Source organism: Mobula hypostoma, chromosome 1, assembly GCF_963921235.1.
Source record: "Mobula hypostoma chromosome 1, sMobHyp1.1, whole genome shotgun sequence".
Classification (NCBI taxonomy): Eukaryota; Metazoa; Chordata; class Chondrichthyes; order Myliobatiformes; family Myliobatidae; genus Mobula; species Mobula hypostoma.
The window spans coordinates 54478570-54505378 of NC_086097.1; the positions used below are offsets into that span (position 1 = coordinate 54478570).

The following is a 26809-nucleotide window of genomic DNA, read 5'->3' on the forward strand; positions in this document are numbered from 1 at the left end:
CACCACCCTCTGACTAAAAAAATTTCTTCGCATTTCTGTTCTGAAAGGGCACCCTTCAATCCTTAAGTCATGCCCTCTCGTACTAGACTCCCCCATCATGGGAAACAACTTTGCCACATCCACGCTGTCCATGCCTTTTAACATTCGAAATGTTTCTATGAGGTCTCCCCTCATTCTTCTAAACTCCAAGGAATACAGTCCAAGAGCAGACAAACGTTTCTCATATGTCAACCCTCTCATTCCCTGAATCATTCTAGTGAATCTTCTCTGTACCCTCTCTAACGTCAGCACATCCTTTCTTAAATAAGGAGACCAAAACTGCCCACAGTACTCCAAGTGAGGTCTCACCAGCGCCTTATAGAGCCTCAACATCACATCCCTGCTGCTATACTCTATTCCTCTAGAAATGAATGCCAACATTGCATTCACCTTCTTCACTACTGACTCAACCTGGAGGTTAACTTTAAGGGTATCCTGTACGAGGACTCCCAAGTCCCGTTGCATCTCAGAACTTTGAATTCTTTCTCCATTTAAATAATAGTCTGCCTGTTTATTTTTTCTGCCAAAGTGCATAACCATACACTTTCCAACATTGTACTTCATTTGCCACTTCTCTACCCATTCTTCCAATCTATCCAAGTTTCTCTGCAGACTCTCTGTTTCCTCAGCACTACCGGCCCCTCCACCCATCTTCGTATCGTCGGCAAACTTAACCACAAAGCCATCTATTCCATAATCTAAATTGTTGATGTACAATGTAAAAAGAAGCAGCCCCAACACTGATCCCTGCGGAACACCACTGGTAACCGGCAGCCAACCAGAATAGGATCCCTTTATTCCCACTCTCTGTTTCCTGCCAATCAGCCAACGCTCTATCCACGTATGTAACTTTTCCGTAATTCCATGGGCTCTTATCTTGTTAAGTAGCCTCATGTGTGGCACCTTGTCAAAGGCCTTCTGAAAATCCAAATATACAACATCCACTACATCTCCCTTGTCTAGCCTACTGGTAATTTCCTCAAAAAATTGTAATAGGTTTGTCAGGCAGGATTTTCCTTTAAGGAATCCATTCTGAGTTCTGCCTATCTTGTCATATGCCTCCAGGTACTCTGTAACCTCATCCTTGACAATCGACTCCAACAACTTCCCAACCACGGATGTCAAGCTAACAGGTCTATAATTTCCTTTTTGCTTCCTTGCCCCCTTCTTAAATAGCGGAGTGACATTTGCAATCTTCCAGTCCTCCGGAACGATGCCAGAATCTATCGACTTTTGAAAGATCATCGCTAATGCCTCCCCAATCTCCACAGCTACTTCCTTCAGAACACGAGGGTGCATTCCATCTGGTCCAAGAGATTTATCTACCTTTAGCCTATTCAGCTTCCTGAGTACTTTCTCTGTCGTAATTGTGACTGTGCACACTTCTCTTCCCTGCCACCCTTTAGTGTCCGGTATACTGCTGTCTTCCTCAGTGAAGACTGATGCAAAGTACTTGTTCAGCTCCTCTGCCATCTCCTCATCTCCCATTACAATTTCTCCAGTATCATTTTCTATCGGTCCTATATCTACTCTCATCTGTCTTTTACTCTTTATATACTTGAAAAAGCTTTTAGTACCTCTTCGATATTATTTGCTAGCTTCCTTTCATAGTTAATCTTTTCTCTCTTAATGACCTTCTTGGTTTCCTTTTGTAAGGTTTTAAAAACTTCCCAATCCTCTCTCTTCCTACTAATTTTTGCTTCCTTTTATGCCCTCTCTTTTGCTTTAACTTTGGCTTTGACTTCTCTTGTCAACCACGGTTGCAGCCTTTTTCCACTCGAAAATTTCTTCTTTTTTGGAATATGCCTGTCTTGCACATTCCTCATTTCTCGCATAAACTCCAACCACTGCTGCTCTGCTGTCTTTCCTACCAGTGTCTCTTTCCAGTCAACTTTAACCAGTTCCTCTCTCATGCCACTGTAATTTCCTTTACTCCACTGAAATACCGACACATCAGATTTCGGCTTCTCTTTTTCTAATTTCACAGTGAACTCAATCATGTTATGATCACTGCCTCCTAAGGGTTCCTTCACCTCAATCTCTCCAATCACCTCCGGTTCATTACACAATACCCAATTCAGTTCAGCCGATCCCCTAGTGGGCTCAACAACAAGCTGTTCTAAAAAGCCATCTCGCAGACATTCTACAAATTCTCTCTCTTGAGATCCAGTGCTTTTCCCAATCTACCAATTTTCCCAATCAGTGATTTTCCCAATCTACTCGCATGGTAAAATCCCCCACAATTATCATAACACTGCCCTTCTGACAAGCCTTTTCTGTTTCCAGTTGTAATTTGTAGTCCACATCCCTGCAGCTGTTTGGAGGCCTATAAATAACTGCCATCAGGGTCCTTTTACCCCTGCTATTTCTTAGCTCAACCCATAAAGATTCTGCACCTTCCGATCCTATATCACCTCTTTCTAATGATTTAATATCATTTCTTACCAATAAAGCCACGCCTCCCCCTCTGCCTACCTTCCTATCCTTCTGATACACTGTGTATGCTTCGATGTTCAGCTCCCAGAGACATGCATCCTTTAGCCAGGTCTCAGTGATGGCCACAATATCATACCTGCCAATCTGTAGCTGTACAACAAGATCATCCACCTTATTCCATAATATATATAACCATATAATGTATATAGAAACAAAGCAATGTGGAGATAAAACATTGAGGGGTATAGATAGGGCAAATGCAAGCAGGCTTTTTCCACTGAGGTTGGGTAGGACTATAACTAGAGGTCATGGGCTAAGGATGAATGTTGAAAAGTTTTAACTGGAACACGTGGGGAGATTTCACTCAGAGGGTTGTGAGAGTGTGCAGCGAACTGCAAGCGTAAGTGGTGCGTGTGAGCTTGATTTTAATGTTTAAACAAAGTTGGGATAGGTACATGGATGGTAGGGGTATCGAGGGCTATGGTCCCGGTGCAGGTCTATGGGAGTAGGCAATTTAAATTTGTATGGAAGGGTACTAAAGGGTCAAAGAGCTTGTTTCTGTGCTGTAGTTTTCTATGACTCAATAACTTGTGTATCTGAGTTCTCTGTCGTCAGAAGCTTTAAGATCATCCATGTGAATTACTTTGTCCCAGCAAAAGCATTTAAACATTCCAAGGTGTCCTATTGCAAGTATATAATTCAATGGAAATATTAGTCAGATTCAATATATCAAAGCAAATGATGCCTTTTGTAGCTAGCAAAAATTGTTTTGAATCATCTGCTCTTTTTGTTCTTTTGAGTTCAGGGCGATTCTACTTAGTTTCTCACCGGAGACAGTCTTCTACCAGGTGGTCTCCAGAGTGTTTGATGTTGTGTTGAATAAAGATATTTTATACCTAGCAGCTTTATTCTGTGTGTGACTCATTCACTGTCACAGCAGCATTAACTTTAATAAAAAAGCAATTTGTTGTCATTTCCCTAATTGCATAATAATTTTCCAAATGTTGTCTTGCCAATTCCCCAATGATTGATTTCTGTTGGTTTATCCATAGGTAAGCCCAAATGGTCCAGTTCCTTTTATTTCATTCTTTTTCTTTCTTTTTAGTTGATGTGAAATATTTACTCTTTTAAGCTACTGGTGTGTTGCAGAATTTCAAGCATTTTGGAAAATCACTAATGCATCAAATACCTTTACAGCCACCTCTTTTACAACACTTGGATTCAGGCTGCAATATTTAGGAAATTTGTTTGATTTTTAGTTTCCTTTAATTTTGTCAGAATTTTGTCATTTGTGATGCATTTAACTTTGTGTTTTACCAACATTAGACTCTTCAGCTTAGAAATTCGATTGGAAGAAAAACCTTTGCACTTGTTTTTGATGCACGTTGCAGATGGCGGCATACAGGAGTGAGATAGATCAGCAGGTTGAATGGTGTTGCAATAACTGTCTTGCACGCAGTATCATTAAGACCAAGGAATTGATTGTGCATTTTAGGAAGGGGAAGTTGGTTAAACACATCCCAGTCTTCATTGAAGGGTTAGCAGTGGAAATGATGAGCAACTTCAAGTTACAAACTTCAATGATTGTCTTAGGAGATCTATTCTGGACCCAACACATTGATTCAATCATGAAGAAGGCACGCTAGAAACGATTTGGTATGTCACTAAAGATTCTTGAAAATTGCTGTAAATATGCAATGGAGAGCATTTTGACTGGTTTCATTACAGCCTGAAATGGAGTCTTCAATGTCCAGAATCACAAGAGACTACAGAGCATTGCAGACTTAGCTAGCTCCATCATGGGCACAATATTCTCCACTATTGAGGTCATCTGCAAGAGAGAAGATGGCATCCATCTGTAAGAAGCATCACTCTCTTGGATGTGCTCTATTGGTTACCATCATTAGTGAGGAAGTACAGTAGCTTGGAGACCCACTTGACAATTCAGAAATAACTTCTTCCCTTCTACCATCAGATTTCTGAATGGTCAATGAATGCTCTCTCATAATTCCTTTTTTTTTGCACATTTTGTTTTGTCATTCATTTGTCTTGCACTGTCCCAGTGCCATAGAACAATACATTTTCATATCATGTCAGTGATATTCTGATAGGAGTTCAGCATGTTGGAAAATATTTAAGGCTATTTAAACAAAAGAATTCCCACCTGTTGGGAAACTGGACCACATTGCTGATTGCATTACTTCTTAATATTTGCATGTGTAAAGTTACTAGCTACAGAAATTGGATCATTGGATTGTCATGTAGATCTTGTTTTTTTTGAATCACAGTAGAACAAAGTGTTAGGAATTGTATGTATCTGCACTTGTTCCTTTGTGACATTTTATTTTGATTGACTTCTCAATATTTCAGTGCTCCCCTTGAGAGACAGCACTGATACAGATGACAATATCTCTGCGCCAGTCATACACAGCTGCAAAAAAGCTATTTGCAGTAAATGATGGCTCTGCCTATAGTCCCCAAGTTAATCTACCATCTGATGACTTCTGTGAATGTGTCCAGATGTAGGGTCTTGGCCCAAAACATGGACTGTTTATTTGCATCTGTAGTTGCTGCCTGAGTAGCTAAGTTCCTCCTGCATTTTGGGTGTTGCTCAAGATATCCAACGTCTGCAGAATGACTTGTGTTTTTACTGTCTACTATCTTTGGGACCCCATATTGAGAAAAGAATTTTCTGGCATTGAAGAGGGTCCAGAGAAAAGGGGGACCCCACCTCCTTGCTCTGATTTCTCATCCTTTTTTTCCAGTCCTTATGAAGGGTCCCAGCCTGAAACAACGAATGTTTGCTGTTTTCCATGGACGCTGCCCGGCCCTTCGCCATTCCTCTCCATAGATGCTGCCTGACTGCAGCATTTTGTGTGTGTTCCTTTGGATCTCCAGCATCTGCATCATCTCTTGTGTTTGATTTCTCTGAAGTTGGGCAATTCCTGTGCTGGCAGCATTGTTGATTAAAAAGAATTTATAGTGAAAGTTACTATGTGAATATCAGAGCTTTGAATAATCTTAAATATATGGAGATAGGGCAAGAATGATGATCAAAAGTGTGTCAAATTTGGAGGGGACTAAGGTATGGATGACATTCTCAACAGCAGAAGAGCAAAGGCAAGGTCAGCTATTGGTCACATTAAGAGAATTTAACATTCGCTATTCGCATAGTTCAATAGCAAGTTGCGAGTTGTATAACCCACATTCTTGAAAACGTTACAGCTGAAATGGTCTTTGTGCACTCTAGGACCAATTGATCTACTTCAACACTGCGGAGTTAATCATTATACAATTGTCTGAGCTCATATTTGTGTGTATAATATTGGGACTAACTCACACCTTTGTGTTTGTTTCTTGATATTAGATTATTTTATAGTTTATACTCAGGATGTTGCCAGGACTTGAGGACCTGAGTTACAAGGAAAGACTGAATAAGTTAGAAATTTATTCCTTGAACCATAAGGGAATGAGGGGAGTTTTGATAGAAGTGTACAGAATTATGAAGGTGTTAGATAGGATAAATGCATTCAAGTTTGGTGAGACTAAAATAATTTCAGGGTGAAAGGTGAAATATTTAAAGGAGACGTGAGTGGAACTTCACTTAGGGTGGTGAATGTGCAGAAGCAGTGGATGCAAGTTAGATTTCAACATTTAAGAGAAATTTCAGGTTCAAAGTAATTTTATTATCAAGTTTGTATCTGTCACTGTAGACTACCCTGAGTTTAATATCTTGCAGACATTCACAGTAGAACAAAGAAATAAATAGAATCAGTATACAAAAGCTACATACAAAGACCAGTGTACTAAACAAGACAAACTGTGCAAATACAAAAAAATATTAGAATAATAAATAATACTGAGAACTTGAGTTGTAGAGTCTTTGGAAGTGAGTCTATTTGCAGTAAATGATGGTTCTGCCTATAGTCCCCAAGTTAATCTACCATCTGATGACTTCTGTGAATGTGTCCAGATTAGGTCTTGGCTATAACTATGGTTTGTGTTCATTGTTGAGGTGAAGTTTGGATAAGTACATGGAGAGGAGAGGAATGGAGGACTGTGGTTCAGGTGTGGGTTGATGAGTCCAGGCAGAATAACAAGCACAGTTTAGACAAGCCAATAAGCCTGCTTCTGTGCTGTGGTGCCTTAAAACCCTGCTTGGTACAGGGTGACATGTTGTTCAGTTTGATTTCTCTGATCTGTCTATATTGTATTTGCACTGGTAAATCATTTTTTCTGTATTATTTAAATATCCTTATAACAATGGATTTAAAGGAAATTTACTGTTTGAATTACAAAATTCCCTATATATAGCAGATACATATTTAAATGTTTAGCTCTGCTTGACTTTGAGCAGCATTCACTCAGATTTTTAAATTGTGGAACCATTTTACATCAAGATTTAGTTATGCACTTATTACCTTTCCCCCTTTTGAATTATTTTTCTTAGCTATTGTGAAATGTCAAGTTCAAATTAAATGTATTAAAGTACGTACATGTCACCATATACTATCCTGAGGTTCATTTCTTGCAGACATTCACAGTGGAACAAAGAAATATAATAGAAACAATTAAAATGCTCCACAATATCTGTTCGCTCTGTCTATCCTTCACTTACAAAGTTTGTTATCAAAGTGGAATAACTAATCTGGAGTGATTAATAGGAATGGAACATTTAATCCTAATGTCTACCAAGTTTTAGTTATCCTCATGTTTGACTCATTATCAGATGTACTAATTAAATCTTGGCAGTTAATGGTGGTCAATTTCAAGGTTTTAGCTTACTTAGAATGATTTTTTTAAAGCTCCAAATAAATTAAAATTGATGTTTTCATGCTTTTAACATTGTTTTTGCAGCATTCATTAATCAATGGCATCAAGAATCTAAGGACAAAGTAATGATGCTTTTGCTGACACATCTTCCATTACTGAAGCCAGGAAACATTGATGCAAAAAAAGAGTACATGAAGCTTTTGCCTAAAATTTTGGCTCATTCTATTGAGAACAATCAGCACATAGAAGAAAGTAGGCAGCTCTTATCTTATGCTTTGATCCATCCTGCGACCTCATTGGAGGACCGAAATGCACTAGCAATGTGGCTCAACCATTTAGAGGATCGCACCTCTGGTTATGGAAGCCAGAGTAGGGGACGCCATGATTCAGTGGATTTTGGGCAAACTCTTTATTATCACCAAAGACAGAACTCTGATGACAAGCTCAATGGTTGGCAGAGTTTACGTGATTCTGGAATTTGTGTGTCTACTTCTAACTGGCCAGACAAGAACCAGGCTTGTGAGAATGGGCATTTGCCTCTTTATTCTTCTACTTCTGTACCTGCAACTATCAACACTATTGGGACTAGCACAACCACAAGTAAGTACAATATACTTTGAAATGTAATGCTTTTTCACAGTTTAAAGAAACTGCAATACTGTCAGACAAGTCATAATTTTTGGGTTCATTTGTTTCTAACAGAAAAATGATACTAAGATCTGCAGAGTGATTATATCAAATGCTGACTTTCCTTTGTGACGAGAAAAGGGAATCACATTTTTGCAAGTGACAGGATGGGAAGAGGTATAGTCAAGATAGCTGTGAGAGTCAGATTTATAAACGATCAGACATAGGAACAGAATTAGGCAATTTGTCCCATCGAGTCTGCTCTGCCATTCAATCATGGCTGATCCTTTTTTTTTCTCCTCCTCAACCCCATTTCCCAGTCTTCTCCCCATAACCTTTGATGCCGTGTCCAATCAAGAACCTATAAATCTCTGCCTTGAATACACCCAACCAACTGGCCTCCACAGCTACACGTGGCAACAATTTCACCACCCTGTAGCTAAAGAAATTTCTCTGCATCTCTGTTTTGAATGGACACCTCTCTATCCTGAGGCTGTGCCCTCTCTTCCTAGACTCTCCCACCATGGGAAACATCCTTTCCATATATACTCTGCCTAGGCCTTTCAACAATTGAAAGGTTTCAATGAGATCCTCCCGTCATCCCTCTAAATTCCAGCAAGTACAGTCCCAGAGCCATCAAACATTCCTTGTATGATAACCATTTCATTCCTGGAATGATCCTTATGTGCCAGCACATCTCTTCTAAGACGAGCAGCTCAAAGCTGCACACAATACTGAGGGTGAGCCTCACCACTGCCTTATAAAGCCTCGGCATCACATCCCTGCACTTGTATTCTAGACCTCTTGAAATGAATTCTAACATTGCATTTGCCTTCCTCACCACCGACTCAACCTGCAAGTTGACCTTTAGTGTGTTCTGCACAAGGACTCTCAAGTCCCTTTTCATCTCAGATTTTTGGATTTTCTTTCCATTTAGAAAATAGTCCGTACATTTATTAGTACTACCAAAGTGCATGATCATGCATTTTCCAACATTGTATTTTATTTGCTACTTTCTGGCCCATTCTCCTAATCTGTCAAAGTCCTTCTGCATCCTACCTGCTTCCTCAACACTATCTGCCCCTCCACCAATCTTCATATCATCTGCGAACTTGGCAACAAAGCCATCTACTTCATCATCAAAATCATTTATATACAGCATAAAAAGAAGTGGTCCCAACATGGACCGCTGTAAAACACCACTAGTCACTGGTAGCCAACCAGACAAGGATCCTTTTATTCCCAGTTGCTGCCTGCTTCCAATCAGCCAATGCTCTAACCATGTTAGTAACCTTTCTGTAATACCATGGGCTCTTAACTTGGTAAGCAGCCTCAGGTGTGGCACCATGTCATAGGCCTTCTGAAAGTCCAAATATACAACATCCACTGCATCCCCTTTATCTATCCTACTTGTAATCTCCTCAAAGAATTCCAATCGGTTCGTCAGGCAGGATTTTCTCTGAAGGAAACCATGCTGACTTTGTACTATCTTGTCCTGTGTCACCAAGTACTTCATCACCTCATCCTTAAATATTGACTCCAACATCTTCCCAACCACTGAGGTCAGATTAACTGGTCTATAATTTCCTTTCTGCTTCCTTTCTCCTTTCTTAAAGAATAGAGTGACATTTATAATTTTCCAGTCCTCTGGCACAATGCCAGAATCCAATGATTTTTTTGAAAAATAATTTCTAATGCCGCCACAATCTCTAATGCTACCTCTTTCGGAACCCTAGGGTGCAATTCATCAGTAGATAGTCTGTCTCCGGTGATGGTGGAAGAGAGAGGGAGAAAAGCAGCAAGTAAATTTAGTTCCGGGTGGAAGGTGAGGGCAAAGTTGATGAAATTGACGAACTCAGTATGGGTGCAAGAAGCAGCACCAATGCAGTTGTCAGTGTAGTGTAGGAAGAGTTGGGGGTGTTACCAGTATAGGCTTGGAATGCAGACTGTTCTACATAGCCAACAAAAAGGTAGATGTAGCTGGGGCTCCTGCGGGTACCTATGGCTACACCTTTGATTTGGAGAAGGTGGAAGGAGTCAAAAGAGAAATGGTTGAGGTTGGGAACCAGTTCTGTCACAGAGAAGGGTGATAGTGGAAGGGAACTGATTCGGTTTGTCGTAGAGAAAGAAGCGGAGAGATTTAGGCCTTCCTGATGGGAGATAAAAGTATATAGGGATTGGACATTGACAGTGAAAATGAGGTGATTAGGAACAGTGAACTTAAAGTGATTAAAGTAATCAAGAGCATGTGAAGTGTCATGGATGTAGGTAAGAAGGGACTGAACCAAGAGGAACAACATGGAGTCATGTTGCTTGTTCTATCTGCATATTTACTATTTGTCATTCATTAACCGGCTGGTGGTAGAGTGGCATCAGCGCTGGACTTTGGGGCGAGAGGTGCTGAGTTCAAATCCAGCCGGCTCTCTTGCATGCTCTCCATCCGTGCCTGAGTTGAGTGTCAAGCTAACAACTCGACCTCGTTTAAAAAAAACCTGGAGAGGGATTGGCAAACTTCGATGACTTGCATTTTTAATCAAAATTATCAATATAAGTTGTAAATAGTTAAGGGGCCACGAAGCGGTTCTGTGGCATTCCATGAATATCAACCTGAAAAGACCTGCATGTTCCTAATTTTCTAACTTCCAACAAATTCTTTACCCATTTATTAAGGCCATATCTAAGTAGCATCCTTCTTGGAGAATACTAAGTGTCAAATGGCACAAGGATGCTACTTAGATATGGATAAGGAAGATTGTCAGTGTGGATAAACATTTGGCTAAAATACAGAAACCATTAATAATGTACAGGCACTTATCAATATTTAAATTATAAGAATTAGTCTATTTGTCCCTCATGAACTGATTTATTTTCCCTCTCAACCCCCATTCTCCTACCTCCTCCCTGAAACCTTTGACACCTATTCAAGAACCTATCAACCTCTGCTTTAAGTATACCCAAAGACTTTGCCTCCATGGTATCTGTTGCAATGTATTCCACAGATACGTCACACTCTGGCTAAAGAATTCCTCCTCATCTCTGTGATAAAGGGACATTCTTGTATTCTGTGGCTGTGCACACTGGTCCTCGATTCTCTCACTATTGGAAACATCCTCTTCACATCCACTCTATCTAGGCCTTTCAATATTTGATAGGTTTCAATGAGATCCTCCCTTTATCTTCTAAACTCCAGCAAGTAGTCCGAGAGTCATCAAACCCTTCTCATACGATAACCCTTTCATTTCCAGAATAATTCTTGTGGACCTCCTGTGGACACTCTCCAATGCTGGCACATACTTTCTTAGAAAAGAGGCCCAAAACTGCTCACAATATTCCAAGTGTGGTCTGACTCATGCCTTATAAAGCCTCAGCATTACATCCTTGCTTTTATATTCCTGTCCTCTAGAAATAAATGCGAACATTGCATTTGCCTTCCTTACGACTAACTCCACCTGCAAGTTAACCTGCAGGGAATCCTGTACTAGGACTCCCAAGTCCCATGCCTCATGGGTCTATCCTGAAGCTTCATTGTTTATCCTTGGGCAATTCAGATAAAATACATCCACGATCTCTTTTCTGTTGCAATAATTACAACCTCAAGACTAGTATATTTATCAAAGATTTTACATAACACACATTAAATGCTCACTCAGATGATTTTCAGAGCATCCTGTGAACATGTTAATGCATATCAAGATATTTCTATCAACTTAAGGGTTGATGTATGGTTTCCTGCTTTGTTTCCCCTCTTAATTTTTGATTATGATTTACACTGGTCTCCAAACTAATGCAATTCCTATTTTGCCAATTTAAATTAACAGCTTCTAAAATAACATTTAAAATTATGTATATTTTATAAAAGTTAGATTGTGGAAAATCAAAATTGGTGCCAAGTTCTAACATCAATACTTTGAAGTAGTTGAAAATGGTAATGTCTTTGCTGCCACTGTAAAAATAGAACAGATGAATAAATCTCTTTCTGAAGTGATTATTTAAAATACTATATGTAGTAGTTTGTTTGAAATAATGTCTGACACGTTTGGCGTTACTGAATCATGCAAGTGTGAAGTGAAAAAAAGTGTTCAAATAGAAATACCTGAAACAACACTTTATTTGACCAAAATTATTTTACCTTGGTAGATGGTTGCATCATTATGTTGACTTGTCAGAATTTCTCAGCAATTGCTCTAATATATTTTGGGTGAATTAATTTGGACATCTGGTAATTGTTGGAAGTTTTCACTTAAATGTTGCACTGTTTGGAAGAGATTTGTGCTCATAATATTAGTACTTAGAACATAACACGTACATTGGAAATTATCATACATGACATTAATACGCTAAGATGCTCTTGTAATGTCATGTAGAAGGACTTAAGATAATATTTGTGTTCCAAGAAGAGCATCGAAGAAATATAATGTATCTATCAAGGCAACTTCCCCCAGAACAAAGCAGACTGTGTGTTCAGGATGTTAAGGGTAATTATTAACAATATTTCTGGTAATAATAAAGCTGTTGTCTATCTAGTAACAAAATTGGGTAATCTCTAGGTATGTCACTTTCAAAATTTTGTTGGGTTTATTTTTGATCACTTTGATTTTTATATCTTTGGCATGATAATCTTGGTATTGTACAATTTTAATTATATTTTTTTGCTCTTAATTTAAGAAATTCTATATTCATATATAGTGAGGGATCACTAAACTTGCCACCAAACTGCCTGCAAATTACAGACAATCCTATAAATGTAAAACAATGGGATACCAATTGTTGGAAACAATCTGGGAAATGAGCAATTGTTCCAGCTGTTTTTGGAAATCATCTGTCCTGATAGTTTGCTCTATGATTATTGAGAAAATGGCTATTTGAAGAGGATTGCAACATAATGCTCAGAAATAATGTAGTATACACCAAAATATTTGGTTTGAATTAAGCTTATTTTATAAAATCATCTGCTGGCTTTTTCCATTTGACGTTTGAACTCTCTTCCTAATAAAGGCTCAGTCAGATCAAAGCTAACGGAACTTAGACCCTGAAAAACAGTCAGTAGGGAACGGTCACCCAGTTATGGCTTGAATTGCTAAGATTTTAACCCCACAAGCATCAGGAATTGGATATCCTTCCTGACCTGAGGTCCTTAAAATGATGGTCAGACTTTGCCAGAGATCTCCCAATTGTCCATTGGCAGTGGATTTCATATAAAATCAACAGGAGAGCACAATGTGGCTGCAAATCCTCAACAGCCCTGCTATGAACAGGAAGCCTATTAATTTGAATTGAGACAAATGGATGTGAGGGGGAAAAGAGTATATGTATATTTTTCATTACTTTTCATAAATGTTTAATTTTTGTTTATATATATATATATAGAGCTGCTTAAAACTTAAAGCTTTTAAATGTTTTTGAATACGATTCAAGTTGTCAACAGCTGGCAGAGGCAGTGGATATGACTCAGTGTGTCAATTTTTTTTCCAGTAGGTTTGTGAACAGCTCTTGTTCTGGTGTTGCCACTCAGCAACATTACATTAGGCTAAGCCCTGCAACTGTAAAGGGCCTTTCAATTTCGTGTCAGAATTATTCTGAGCAGCTAATTGGGTATTTGTAGATCTGGGAAAGGTGAGTCAGTAGTTAGTATGAATTAAGCAATGAACAGTAGCAGCTCTCCAGTTATGGCCCAGGTAGTTAATTGTAAATGTTAATTTGTTTTTTATCCTATTTTGAACCTGTTTAGCATGTATATTTTCCCAAACTCAAGTTAATTATGATGGGGGAAAATTGACATTGTTATTTCTAGCATATTGTTACTCTCCAATATTTTCATCTGCTGCACTCATGTAGACCTTTTAAACATTGAAATCAAGTTGAAAAGATGTTTATGGCAGAAATCATTTCTAGTGAGCAGAGGGAGGTTTATTTTTTTGATAGCAACACATTGCCTCAATTCCAAATCGTGTATTTTGTTTTTTTGGAAGGTTATTGCTTAATTGTATCCTAAGAGTGATTTGACTCGATTCTTATTTCTGAGAAGAAAATTGTAAATCGAGTCTTGGATTTTTTTAAAGATAAGCAGCCATAATATTGTAACATAGTTATTTTGACAATGTTCCAGGTAATTAGTCTCACATGATTATTTTCTGGTGTACCAAATAACTTAAAAACAAAAATGGAAATAAGAGTTTTTAGAAACAAGTATTCCAGAAGATTTCATTGCTATGTTGATTTCATGATTGCTATTTTTATTTCTGCTTGTTCTTTGTGTTAGAACCTGTACATTTGTGATGTGATATTTGGATAAAATATTTGTTAAATTAAAATGCAATCACATTTGTAATGGGCATCTCTTAAATTCAAAAGTTTAATCTTAGCATTATATCTGAGAATGTGTGTTGTGTGAGGTTTTTTATTGTGGACCTGTCAGTGCTAGGTAGGCTGGTGAGCTGTTGACTGGAGGGGATCAGTATCCTGGGCTGATAATTTGCTATTGCTACTTGGGAAGGTTTAAACTTGAAATTGTAGCACCTGGATACCTGAGCAGAGATGAAAAGTTGGGGGCAAATACTGTAGTCAGTGAGATTGTATTCAGAACAGCCAAGAGTATGGCAAAGAGAGAGCAGAGACTAGTTAAATACTGCATTCATTTCAATGCAGGAGGTTTAGCAGGTAAGGTAAGTAAAATCTCAGTGTGGATTGGCTTAGAGTAGAGCAGGATTGGCAGCTTAATGTTCTTGTGTCTAGACATTACTGATATGATAAAGGAACTGGTAAAGGGGATGGGGGGTGCTTGTGCATTTTTTTGATGAGAGGGCACAACAGCAGTGGTTGGAGTTATTCTTGGGGGATTGGCCAGTGAGGCTATTTGGATAAAAGTTAAAAACAAAGGAAGGGATAATCATGGAATTATTAAAAGTCCTCTGAAAACCAACGGGAATTAGAAGAGCAGATGTGTAGGGAGATTGTAGATAGCTGTAAGAGTAATAAGGTAGTATTAATGAGAGATTTTTAACTTCCCTAAAGTTGACAGCCATTTGGACAGATGGAATTGATTAAATGTGTCCAAGAAACCTTTCCTAATCAATATATAGAAAGCTCAACAAGAGAGGGCACAGCACTGGACCTCCTGTTGTGGAATGAGTTGGGGCAAATGAATGAAGTGTCAGTCAGCAAGAACTTTGGGTCCAGTGACCATAATTCTGTTCATTCTAAAAATAGCCATGGAGAAAGGTGGGACATAAGGTCTTAAATTAAGGTATTGCCAGCTTTGCAGATTTTTGGTAGGAACTTGCTGAGGTCAGTTGGGTGAGACTATTTGAAAGTCAAGGAACATCTGAAAAGTAGGAGGATTTTAAAGTGAGATATCAAGAGTTCAGGGACAGCAGGCTTCGTTTCAGGTGAAGAACAAGGCTGGCATATTTAGGGAATCTTGGCTGATGAGAGGCATTGAGTCTCTAAGAAGGAAGCATACCTTAGGTTTAGGAAGTGTTGATCATGCGATGAGTGAGTATAAGCAGCTTCAGAGTACATTTATAAGAGAAAATGGGGGGAGAGGAGGGTAAAAAGAAGGCATGAATTGGATTGTCTGGAAAAGTTAAGGAAAATCTCAATAAGTGTGTAGATTAAGAATAAAGTGGGTGGAGGGGTTGGTTCTAGGGAAAGATTGAGTCTCCTTAAATCAGGAGCAAAGTAAAGCATAAGAAATTGTAACTAAGAAACATGAAGCACTAAGTCAAGATAGTAAGCATTCTCTGCAGTTACTTAGTGGTTAAAAGTTGTAACCAATCAGTAGACTGTCACTGTAAAACAAAATAATCAAATCTTGAAGTTTCTAGTGGCCCTAGATGTAGCATTGTCAGAGCAAGGTGTCAGATTATAAAGATATAATTGTTAAATGAGCAAAACCTTGGTATTTGGATTTCAGTATGGTGAAATGTTTGACATTGGAAAACAAGGAAAAACTGGACCAGAAAAGGTCAAGCTATTTTGTGAATGGTGAAAGTCGAAAACAATAGTACTTGTAACAATTCATGGACGTGGATCACTTGATTGCTCTGAGCATTTGTGGAAATATATTTTTAAACATCTCCAGGCCATACCTTGAGAGCAGTTCCTGGCATTATCTCAAGGATATATTGACCTCAGAAGGTGTGAAGATTTTCGAGAATGATTTCAGGATTTCGTGTCCCAAGTTACAAGAGAAGGTTTAAAAGAAAAGTATGGAATTACAAGGGGAAGTGCCAATGATGGGATTATTCTGCTGGTAGTCAACATTGACCAAATGGGTCAGTTGACCCTCTTTTGTGGTGATTAAATATTAAATGTATTGTAGCTATTGTAAAATCCAGTGTCATTGTTGTTATTAAATGATTAAAAAAAGCCATTTAGTTCTTTATCAAGTTGTACTTTTGAAAGCAGGAGCTACTGCTGAAAAGCAAGTAAACAATGTCTTTGGCACCTTATCCTACTTCTGTAACTTGCTTATTTTTTAATTATGTAAAACAAAACATTGTAAAATTGCTGTATTTTAAAATGATAAAGATAACTTGTATTTATTTCACAGCTGGCCGGCTTTATTATTTGAAGTTGTGATTTTTCTTAAGTTTCAGAAAATCCAGGGATTCCTTTCTTTAACCATGTGAAATTTCAGTTTTAACTCTCTTTGGGGTACAGTCATACATTACATTTCTGCCTTTTTCTTGCAAATGAAGATCTACAACACTATAACCCAAATTTTTCATGATCTTCGGAATTTTACAAAATATATGTCATGAGTCCTTGGAAGCATCATCATTGCTGGTAGATACCCTGCAGAGTCAAATTTCAAATCCACTGTTGCATGATTCTCTATTGTTTTATTGAATATACTTTTTTAAAAAAGAGGGACAAAATAGAAGGAAAATTGTGGAATTAAATTAGCCAACAAAAATTGCTCATGTTTTTGAGGTAATAGTACGCAATCAAGAGCACTTGCAAGGAAGACCTTACATCTTGTTTTCTTCCATAATTTTACTGATACTTATAACAGCTATCTTAACATAAAATTTTGGGCAACATCAAACTCAAAATGTGCTCTCTTTACTAGCTGTTTGAGTGTAGAACAACTTTTTAAATATAGGTCATATTGATTTGCAAACATTTTGGAAATAAATAATTTTATAACGTTGGACTTGTTACGAATTTCTAGTGTTATGGAAATTTTTTTTGCAGAAACTGGAATCAATCTATATTTAATTCTAACCAATATGTGTATTAGATAAATGGCAAGGCAATTAATACATGCTTCCCAACCTGAATGGGTTTTTTGCTGAGAAATTACATCACTATTTGTCATGAAAAGATAATTGTGCAAGTCTACATTGAGATTCTGCAAAGGAATATTTAATTCAATTGACTTTTGCTGTTTGACATGTTAAGGTAGTTAGGCCATGATGAAATCTCATGTTAATGTTACTGAAGTTATTTTGCCTGTGGAAGAGTGCAACATTGTCTTAGATGTTGCACTCTTATGATAAGCCTAGTAATCTGTTAAATATGCAGTGTGTAATGTATGCACATTAGGAATATAGAAGAAAATTTGAATTCAGAATTTGGAAAGTTTGACTAAAATTCGTGGATGTAATTTCACTTTTACACAAATATTGTAACCTGATATCAGATCTTTTTGGAGATTATGGAGCTTTCTTTTCCAGAATGCTTTTCCAGGTTCTGTTACAACCATTAAAAATAGTTTGCCAAAACATCAAATAAAAATAAAATAAGATATCAAATAAAAAATCAAATGAAATCATTTTGATCTATTTCTCTACTCCCATCTCAGCATAAATTTCAGGCGTAATTATCCCCAGGAAATACGACAATTCAAAGCTTTGTCCTTAATTAGACTTATTCCTTTATTTATGGTTATGTTTAGTGCATGTGTATTAAGTTATCTTTGTAGCAGAATAGCCAAAATCAGACATTTTTAAAAGGCAGCAGAAAAGTATGGATTTCAGTTGTGAATAATCTTTTCTAGATTATCTTCTAGAAAAGTAATGAATGCTGTTTTGTTTAAACTGAAAGCTAATATAACGTTCTTGCTCAGCAGCTAGAAATAAAAGCTCTTTATTTTACTTCATGTTTATTGATTGCCTTTTTGGTTACTTGAAAGAAGGTAATTGAATTGCATATAACTGCCCCAAGGCATACATTATTTTGACTATTGACTCAATTGTGAGATTCTCATGTTAAATAACAATTTTAATAGTTCTCTGTTCCTGCTTTTTAAATTCTGGAAACTTGCATTAAATTACTAGTGTTTTAGGTTGGTATTAATTGTTACTTTATGTTAAATCTTTTCAAAGATTAAATGCTTGAAACAGAAGCACTAGGGTCTTTGCATTTTGCCTAGAATGTCAGATTTGTTGATCAATTTTGCCGTCTTCCACCTAGTAGCATTTCAAAATCTTTGAATATGCATGGACTGAAATATCACAACGAGAGTCGGGCTTTTACTATTTCCGTGTAAGGAGTTTGCTTACTGTTTAGTTATAGAAATTATTTTGAATAAATGAAATTTGAGCTTTTAATAAGATGGCATTAAACCTGCTTAGCCTCTAATGCATCTTTGAGTCCAGAGCCAGTATTAGCTTATTGAATTCTGTCACTCTGTCCATTAAGGTTATGATATCATGTGTATAATCAAACATCAACTTGTGAATGAGACAATAAAATCGAGATCTAAATGTAAGATTGTTACAGCAGCGGAACTTAATAAATCTATGATATTGGCAAGAATACGTGTTTAATAGTGCCATATCTGGTAGGCTATGGATATTAGACTTTGACAGTTGATTAATTTGAATAAATAATATTATATGTTATAATATGTTTTCTAGTTCTCTCAGGCCAGACACACCACAGTCCTCTGAAGCGTTCAGTATCTCTTACCCCACCAATCAATGTGCCAAATCAGCCTCTAGGTCATGGATGGATGTCCCATGAAGACCTGCGAGCAAGAGGACCTCAGTGTATCCCGTCAGACCATGCTCCTCTCTCCCCACAGAGCAGTGTTGCTTCTTCTGGTAGCGGCGGGAGTGAACATCTTGAAGATCAAGCAGTAACACGAAACACATTCCAAGAGGAGGGCAGTGGCATGAAAGGTAGGTAACTGCTTTTAGAGTGATTTTCCTGACAGCAGTAGACATTTTCAAATAGAATGCAAAATGAAAAGGGAATGATGTTGTTTTATTAATGTTGCTGATGTACTGTGTTCATTGAAGTAATAGTGAATTTTGTGGGCTGAGGTTTTTCCCTGTAACTTAATTTGGATATTTATTAAATATACATAATCTGTCACCACAGTTTATCTTTCTGTACATCTGTCCATGGCTCAAATCCAGATAGTCAACGGGGTATTACTGGAAAACATGTGGACTTAGAGTTTTTTATGTAACTAGAATGATCAACTTTTGATTCTTGAGGGTGTCTCTTCACAAATGTTATTCTTTTATTCATTTCCACATAATGAGAAAAGGGCAGGAGATTATTATATTGGCAACAGGTTTTATGGATCTTAAAACCAGATGGAACACGGCAAGAAAAGAACATAAAAACCCATGAAATAAATAGAAGTTCTATTGTAATGGTATTTATGGAAGTCAGTGTTTATTTTTCTGAGGGTAAGCTCTCCTGTTTAAGGTAAAATCGGGAATAAATCTAAGTGTACTGAGGGGAAAAAAAACACTTTAAAGAAAATTATACAGGAAAGATTAAAAAAAACATCTGAACGAAATAGCTGACAGCAACTAAGTATAACTGGCTTAATTGTATTCAATGTGCTATTCTATTAAAAACAGTTTACCTGAAGTCCAGATGGATGTCAAGTGAATTTAAATGGATTTTCTAATTGTGTGCTACAGCCACCAAATTACTCAATTGACAGAATGGCTGAATTTTAAGTTACTATAGACCTCTTGTCTTTGTCAGAAATAATCATTTGATAACAAAACCGCCCAAGCAGTTTAAAACTTCAATCTCAGGTCAAACTGGAATATGATTTTGAGAGAGAAAAATCTGCACTGCAGAGTAAGTGAAGTTAATACATAAGAGGTGCAAGACCAAGCCATTGACTTTGCAAGCCTCCTTCACCTTGCTTACCATCTAACTCACCTGCATTTTGCTGCATTATTCCTCTATTATCTAGTTTCTGTTTTGATTGAAATTATCTGCTCTGGAATCCTGTGGATGCTGAGTCACTGTTCAAAGAACTGATACCCTCTGAACAAAGGTAACCATAAATGGCCAACTTTTATCTTATTTTGATGTAGTGAACTTTCCTAGGCTTGTCTAGCAGGGCAAACATATTTTCCTTGCATTCACGCAGTCAACACCTGTAAGTATTTTTTAAGCTTCAGAGAGGTGGTCCTTCATTCTATTAAACTTCAGTGATTAAAAGCCTAGATTATTCAGTCTTCACAATAAAGCTGTCGTCCAGTGATTCTTTGTTATACTTCTATGGCAAGTACAGTGTAAGAAGATGCAAACGCAACACATTACTGCAGGTATGGTCTTGTTCTATGTAATTGTCGTAAGGTATCTTTATTACTTTACTCAAATCTTCTCACTATAATGGCATTTGTCTTGTTTATTCCTTGGTGTCTCTGCATCTCAGTTCTCATCAGTCAGGTACAAGGACGCCTGGGTCCTTTTAAACATACTGGTTTTCCAACTATTCACCTTCTTAAAAAAAAAGTTGTCCAATAAACTTGATTAAGTCTCAATTTTTTACACTTATTTCTTCCGTCATCTTCTCAGCATCTCATGAAGCTTGTATTATATCCCATGAAGTCTCTCTATAGCCTGTGCCTTATTTGCAATGGCATCTTGTTTTACATCATCAGCAAATTAGAAATATAATATTTGGTCCTTGCAGTCAAATCATACAGATTATAAATAACTGGGGCCCAAGCACTGAATTAAGTGGTACCCCATTCATAACGACCTGGCTATCTGAGGAAAAACTGCTTTATTCTCACTCTATCTTTGTCTTTTAAATGGTAATTATTTGTTTCACTATTGTCATCTGTACCATGATACAGTGAAAATCTTTTGTTTGCATACCATCGAGACAGATCATTCCATGCTTAAGTACATCGAGGTGAAGAATATAAAAACCAGAATGCAGAATATGGTGTTACAGTTATAGAGGAAGTGTAGTGCGGGTTACAAGTAAAGCGCAAGGGTCGTGACAAAGTAGAATGAGAGATGAAGAGTTCATCTTAATCAGTTTTCTCATGCCCTCAAGCTTTGTATTTTCTGCCCCAGTGGAATGGGGGAGAATAGAGAATGACAGCTTGGAGTGGTACTTGCTTATGTTCAGAATCAGGATCAGGCTTCTTATCACTGGCAGGTGTCATGAAATTTGTTAACTTAGCAGCAGTAGTTCAATGCAATACATGAAAATATAGAAAGAAAAAAAATAGGTAAATCAGTTACATTAAGCATGTACATCTATGTATATTAAATCGTGAGATTAAAAATAGTGCAAGTCGGAAATAATATATTTTTTTAAAAGTGAGGTAGTGTTCATGGGTTTAATGTCTATTTTGGAATCGGGTGACAGGGGGAAGAAGCTGATTCTGAACCACACTGTGTGTGCCTTCAGGCTTCTGTACCTCCTTCCTGATGGTAACAACGAGAAGAGGGCATGTCTTGAGTCATGGGGCCCTTATTAATGGATGCTGCCTTTCTGAGGCACCACTCCTTGAAGGTGTCTTGGATTATATGGAGCCTAGTACCCAAGATGGAGCTAACTAATTTTACAACTTTCTGTAATTTCTTTTGGTCTTGTGCAGTAGCCCCCTGCCCCCCAAATACCACACGGTGATGCAGCATGTCAGAATGGTTCTATACATGTATAGAAGTTTTTGGGTGTTTTAGTTGACAAACCAAATCTCTTCAAATTCTTTATGAAATATAGCCACTGTCTTGTGTTCTTTATAGCTGCATTGATATGTTGAGACCAGATTAGATCCTCTGAGATCTTGACACCCAGGAACTTGAAATTACTCTCTCTCCTCAATTCTGATCCTTCTGAGGACTGGTTCGTGTTCCCTCGTCTTACCCTCCCTGAAGTCCACAATCAGTTCCTTTGTCTTACTAACTTTGAGTGTAAGGTTGTTGCTGCAACACCACTCAACCAGCTGGTATATCTCACTCCTGTACGCCTTCTCATCTTTATCTGTGATTCTACCAACAATGGTTGTATCATCAGCAAGTTGATGGATGGCATTTGAGCTATGCCTAGTGACATAGTCATGGGTGTAGAGGGAGTAAAGCAGTGGGCTAAGCACACACCCATGAGATGCACCAGTGTTAATTGTCAGTGAGGAGGAGATATTATCAGCAATCCATGCAGATTGTATTCTTCCAGTTAGGAAGTCAAAGGATCTAATTGCAGAGGAAGGTACAGAGGCCCAGGTTCTGTAGCTTATTGATCAGGACTGTGAGAATGCTGATGTTAAATACTGAGCTATTGTCATCGAACAGCATCCTGACGTAGGTGTTTGTATTATCGAGGTGATCTAAGGCCGTGTGAAGAGCCATTGAGATTGTGTCTGCCGTAGACCTATTGTGGTGACAGGCAAATTGCAGTGCGTCCCGGTCCTCGCTGAGGCAGGAGTTCATTCTAGCCATGACCCTCTCAAACCATTTAATCACCGTAGATGTGAGTGCATTGGACAGTAGTCGTTAAAGCATCTCACATTACTCTTCTTAGGCACTGGTATAATCGGTGCTTTTGATTTGGGAATGTACAGCAAGTTTTCATAGGCACACATTCTTCCAAACAGGTTTTAATGAAGTTGGTAACAACTGCAGCATTCTCATCCAGATTGGAAGATGAATCCCTGAATACAATCTAGTCCACCAATTCAAAGCAGTCCTGTAAACACTCTTGTGCTTCCTTTGTCCATACCTCCTTGGTCCTCACTACTGGTGCTGCAAGTCTCCAATTTCTGCCTGTACTCAGGGATAGAAGTACAGCCAGGTGATCAGACTTTCTGAAGTGTGGGTGTGGAATAGCAAGGTAGGCACTCTTGATCTTAGAGTAACAGTGATACAGTGTGGTGTTTCCTCTGGTACTACTAGGTATGTTGAGTACAACATACTCTGGTATGTTGGCTGCTTTCCTGAGAGAACAGAAAGCATAGACAGTGAGTAGAGGGTAGCTGGTTTTCATGATGGACTGGACTACATACACAACTCTCAGCAATTTATTGCAGTTGTGGATAGAACAGTTTCCATAGCAAGCTGTGATGCATCCGGGCATGATGCTTTCTGTGGTGTTTTTCTCAAAATGGGTGAGAGTCATTGGGGGCAGATTGAATTGCTGAGGAAGTAGAAGCACAGGTGTGCTTTCTTGGGCCTAGTCTCCATGCTGCTGGACTAGGAAAAATTCTTGGTGATATTTATACCTAGAAACATGAAGCTTTCAACCATCTTCACCTGACTGATACAGATAAGGGCATGTACTCCACTATGCTTCATGAAAACAATGACCAGCTGTTTTGTTTTTGTGGCATTGAAGGAGAGGTTGTTGTTTTGACATTCCGTCTTACTGTACGCCAGTAAGATCTAGATCTGGTATTGGATCTCGATTAATCCATAGTTTCCAGTTAGAGAACACGAGGAATGACTTATTTGTACATAGTGACTGATTTTCTTTCCATGTGAACTTGTTATCCACAAATCCATGTGCTACACTCTTGTTGCCAGCATTCCGTGCTCATGACCAAGCCGAGATGAGGTGACCGTTTTGCATGGCATTTGTTCTCTCTCCAGTGGTATCCTGAGCTTCCAGTTACGTGCCTTTTGACACCCCACTGTGATTCTTTGATTAACCTGTCTGTCCTTGGCCTTCTGCTGTGGTGTAGCCAATTGCAAACAAGAAGATAGTACCTAGTTTTCTGCAAGTAGCAAAGATGTGATGATCAGGAGTACACAGTATTACATCTGTAGTCTAAAAGGTACAGTATTTTTATAAATTCAATTCTCGCATGATTTCCCTCCTCACATAACACAGAAAATGGCCAAGAAAAGCAACTGTCTCATATTGTTGTATGTGAATTTGTAATGTATATATAGAATGTAACCGGGCTTGCAAGGCCAATATTTATTACTTATCCGAAAATAAGGTGAAGGAGAAGATGGCAGCGCGCCTGCGTGTGCGCAGCTGTCCGGTGAAAAATGATGTCGTACCTGTTAAATAGGGGTCGTGGACAAGTCTGATTTGATGGAGAATGGACGTGCAAGCACAGAGGAACATCTGGAGAAATTTCTGAAACGCCTGTCCGCTGCTGTCGTTACTGTGTGGTCGGGAATCCTTCGGAGGGAAGGCCTCAAAATCCCCGGCCTTGCCTGCTTTTGGTGACCGAGAAGGAGGTCAAATCGTTCAGACAGAGATGGCGCTCAATACTCGGTGTCGGAGAGCTGATCAGAGCTCGAAGTTTTCGGATGACTCAGAGTCAGATTGTGGTCGGCATGGTAGGGAGCGTTTTTCTTCCTTCTCCTGTCTGCGTGAGATGTGGGACATTTGAGAAACTTTGAACTTTACTGTGCTCATGGACTTCTTCGTCAAGTTATGGTATTGTTACACTGTTTGTAACTATATGTTATAATTATGTGGTTTTGTCAGTTTTTTCAGACTTGGTTTGTCCTGTGTTTTGTGATATCACACCGGAGGAAATAATGTATAATTTCTTAATGCATGCATTACTAAATGACAATAAAAGAGGACTACGTGTCTTCATAATCATAAATATCCATGGAAAAATTTGTGAAATTTCCCTGAATCACTGCAATGCATCTGATGAAGATTCTGTCTGAGGGCTTTTGGATGGGAAGTTATAATAATTGGACTTGGCAATAATGTTATAATAGTAATATATTGTGCATGACTGGGAGAAGAATTTGAAGTGATGTTTAGCAGACTTGCAACATGTGTCATAACAGTAGAAGTCATGGGATTGAGAGTTACTATTGAAGAAGCCTTAGTGAAATATTGCAGTGTATTTTGCTAATGATTCACACAGCAGGCACTGAATCTCTTGGTAATAATAACATTACTATCTTTAGAGATCCTGTGGGCAAGCAGTGCAAGAAACCACCTCTTTCATAGTATCATCATCATACAATATTTGTACTCCTTTGTTTTCTTTGACCATCTAAATAGATTTATTTGTGTTTCTTCAGATTTAATTCACTTCAGATTGATTTTACTACTTCTATGTCTTTTAAGTTTGTTTTTCATCTTGAACGTGATTCTTGAACTGTTGGGAGTCTATGGTTTGCAATTTGGAGATCGTTTGGGTGTTTCAGCACTCTGCAGTCTCCAAGGGGATTCCTGGAAGCAGAGGCAGTGTGCGAGGACCTCATGACGAGAAGATTGAGAGCCGATGCTCAACTCCATTTCTCTATTTAAAGCCTCCATTGTTCACCGATCAAGGCAATGAGGGAGATTGAAATGCCAGCTGCCTGTCTTTTTATTGCTGGGGGATTGCCAGAGAGAGGAAGACTGCCTTTTTATCATTGGTGAGATCATTTTGCTATGGAGAGAGAGAATGTTGCTCAGGTTTTCTACGTTTTGGATGTACTTGGACTGTGGACTTTTTTTCAGTCTTATGGCTTTTTTGTATTCTGTGTTTTTCGCCCAATCTTTCTCAGTTTTTTGTGTGGAGGAGAGGGATTTGGAGGTCAATATGCCTGTTCCAGTATTGTTCGTTTATTTTGTGCGGGGAGCAAGGTTTTGGGAGGTGATGATCATGCTGCCTTTCGTTTCTTTCTCGGTTTCATAGCTATCTGAAGAAGAATAATTTCAGAGTTGTGTACTTTGATAATAAAAGAGCCTTTGAATTCCATTCGCTTGCCCATCGAACCTAAGCCATTGATATCTAATGTAGTCTGGAATTTGCTTTCTTGTTATCAGTCACTTTGCTAATTTTTATATCACTTGTGAATGTACTAATTATGACCTTTATATTTAATCTCAAATCATTAACCCATATGATTTTATCAAAGTTGCAGCTGAGTTGCAGAGAAATCAGAAAAAAATGGCAGATATTTTGTCTTTATAATATTCAGTATGTACCTTTACCTGATGGCGATGGCAGAAGTTGTGGAGAATGCTGTGTTGGCGCATGGAATAGTAGTTGAGGACAAAGGGAGGCCTATCCCTATGTCGGGGTGGGGGGGGTGATGGGGTGAGGGCAGAGACGTGACAAATGAAGGAGATGTGGCTGAGGACAGTATTGATGGGGTGAAAGGAAAAGCTTATTTTATGAAAAAGGGGTCCTGGAATGGAAAGCCTCATCCTGAGAACAGATGAGGCAGAACTGGAAGAACAAGAGAGGGAAGGGGAAGAGTCAGGTACTAGAGAGTACCCCTGTGGCTGTCCCCTTGAACGATAAGTACTTCTGTTTGAGTACTGTTGGGGGGGACAGCCTACCTGGGGGAAGCAACAGTGGCCGTGCCTCTGGCACAAAGTCCGACCCTGTGGCTCAGAAGGGTAGGGAAAGGAAGAGAAAAGCAGTAGTGTAAGGAGACTCTATAGTTAGGGGGTCAGACAGGCTATTCTGTGGAGTCAGGAAAGAAACTCAGATGGTAGTTTGCCTCCCAGGTGCCAGGGTCCGCAATGTTTCAGATCGAGTCCACGATATCCTGCAGTGGGAAGGAGAACAGCCAGAGGTCGTGGTACATATTGGTACCAATGACATAGGTAGGAAAAGGGAAGAGGTCCTGAAAACAGACTATAGGGAGTTAAGAAGGAAGTTGAGAAGCAGGACCGCAAAGGTACTAATCTCGGGATTACTGCCTATGCCACATGAGGGTGAGTACAGGAACAGAATGAGGTGGAGGATAAATGCATGGCTGAGGGATTGGAGCAGGGGGCAGGGATTTAGATTTCTGG

At 38.6% G+C, this 26809-nt stretch overlaps 1 protein-coding gene across 4 annotated transcripts in view; it reads left to right on the top strand.

The window, feature by feature from the left end:
• The window catches only part of samd4a (sterile alpha motif domain containing 4A), a 174381-nt gene that overhangs the window by 63779 nt on the left and 83793 nt on the right, over window positions 1-26809 (top strand). For 3 of the 4 annotated variants that reach the window (XM_063049146.1, XM_063049125.1, XM_063049135.1), the window contains exons 3-4: window positions 7333-7848; window positions 18741-19004. In XM_063049146.1, the coding sequence (XP_062905216.1) occupies window positions 7333-7848; window positions 18741-19004 (780 nt within the window). The remainder of the gene's footprint in view (window positions 1-7332; window positions 7849-18740; window positions 19005-26809) is intronic. The other variant, XM_063049148.1, reaches the window with a different exon arrangement.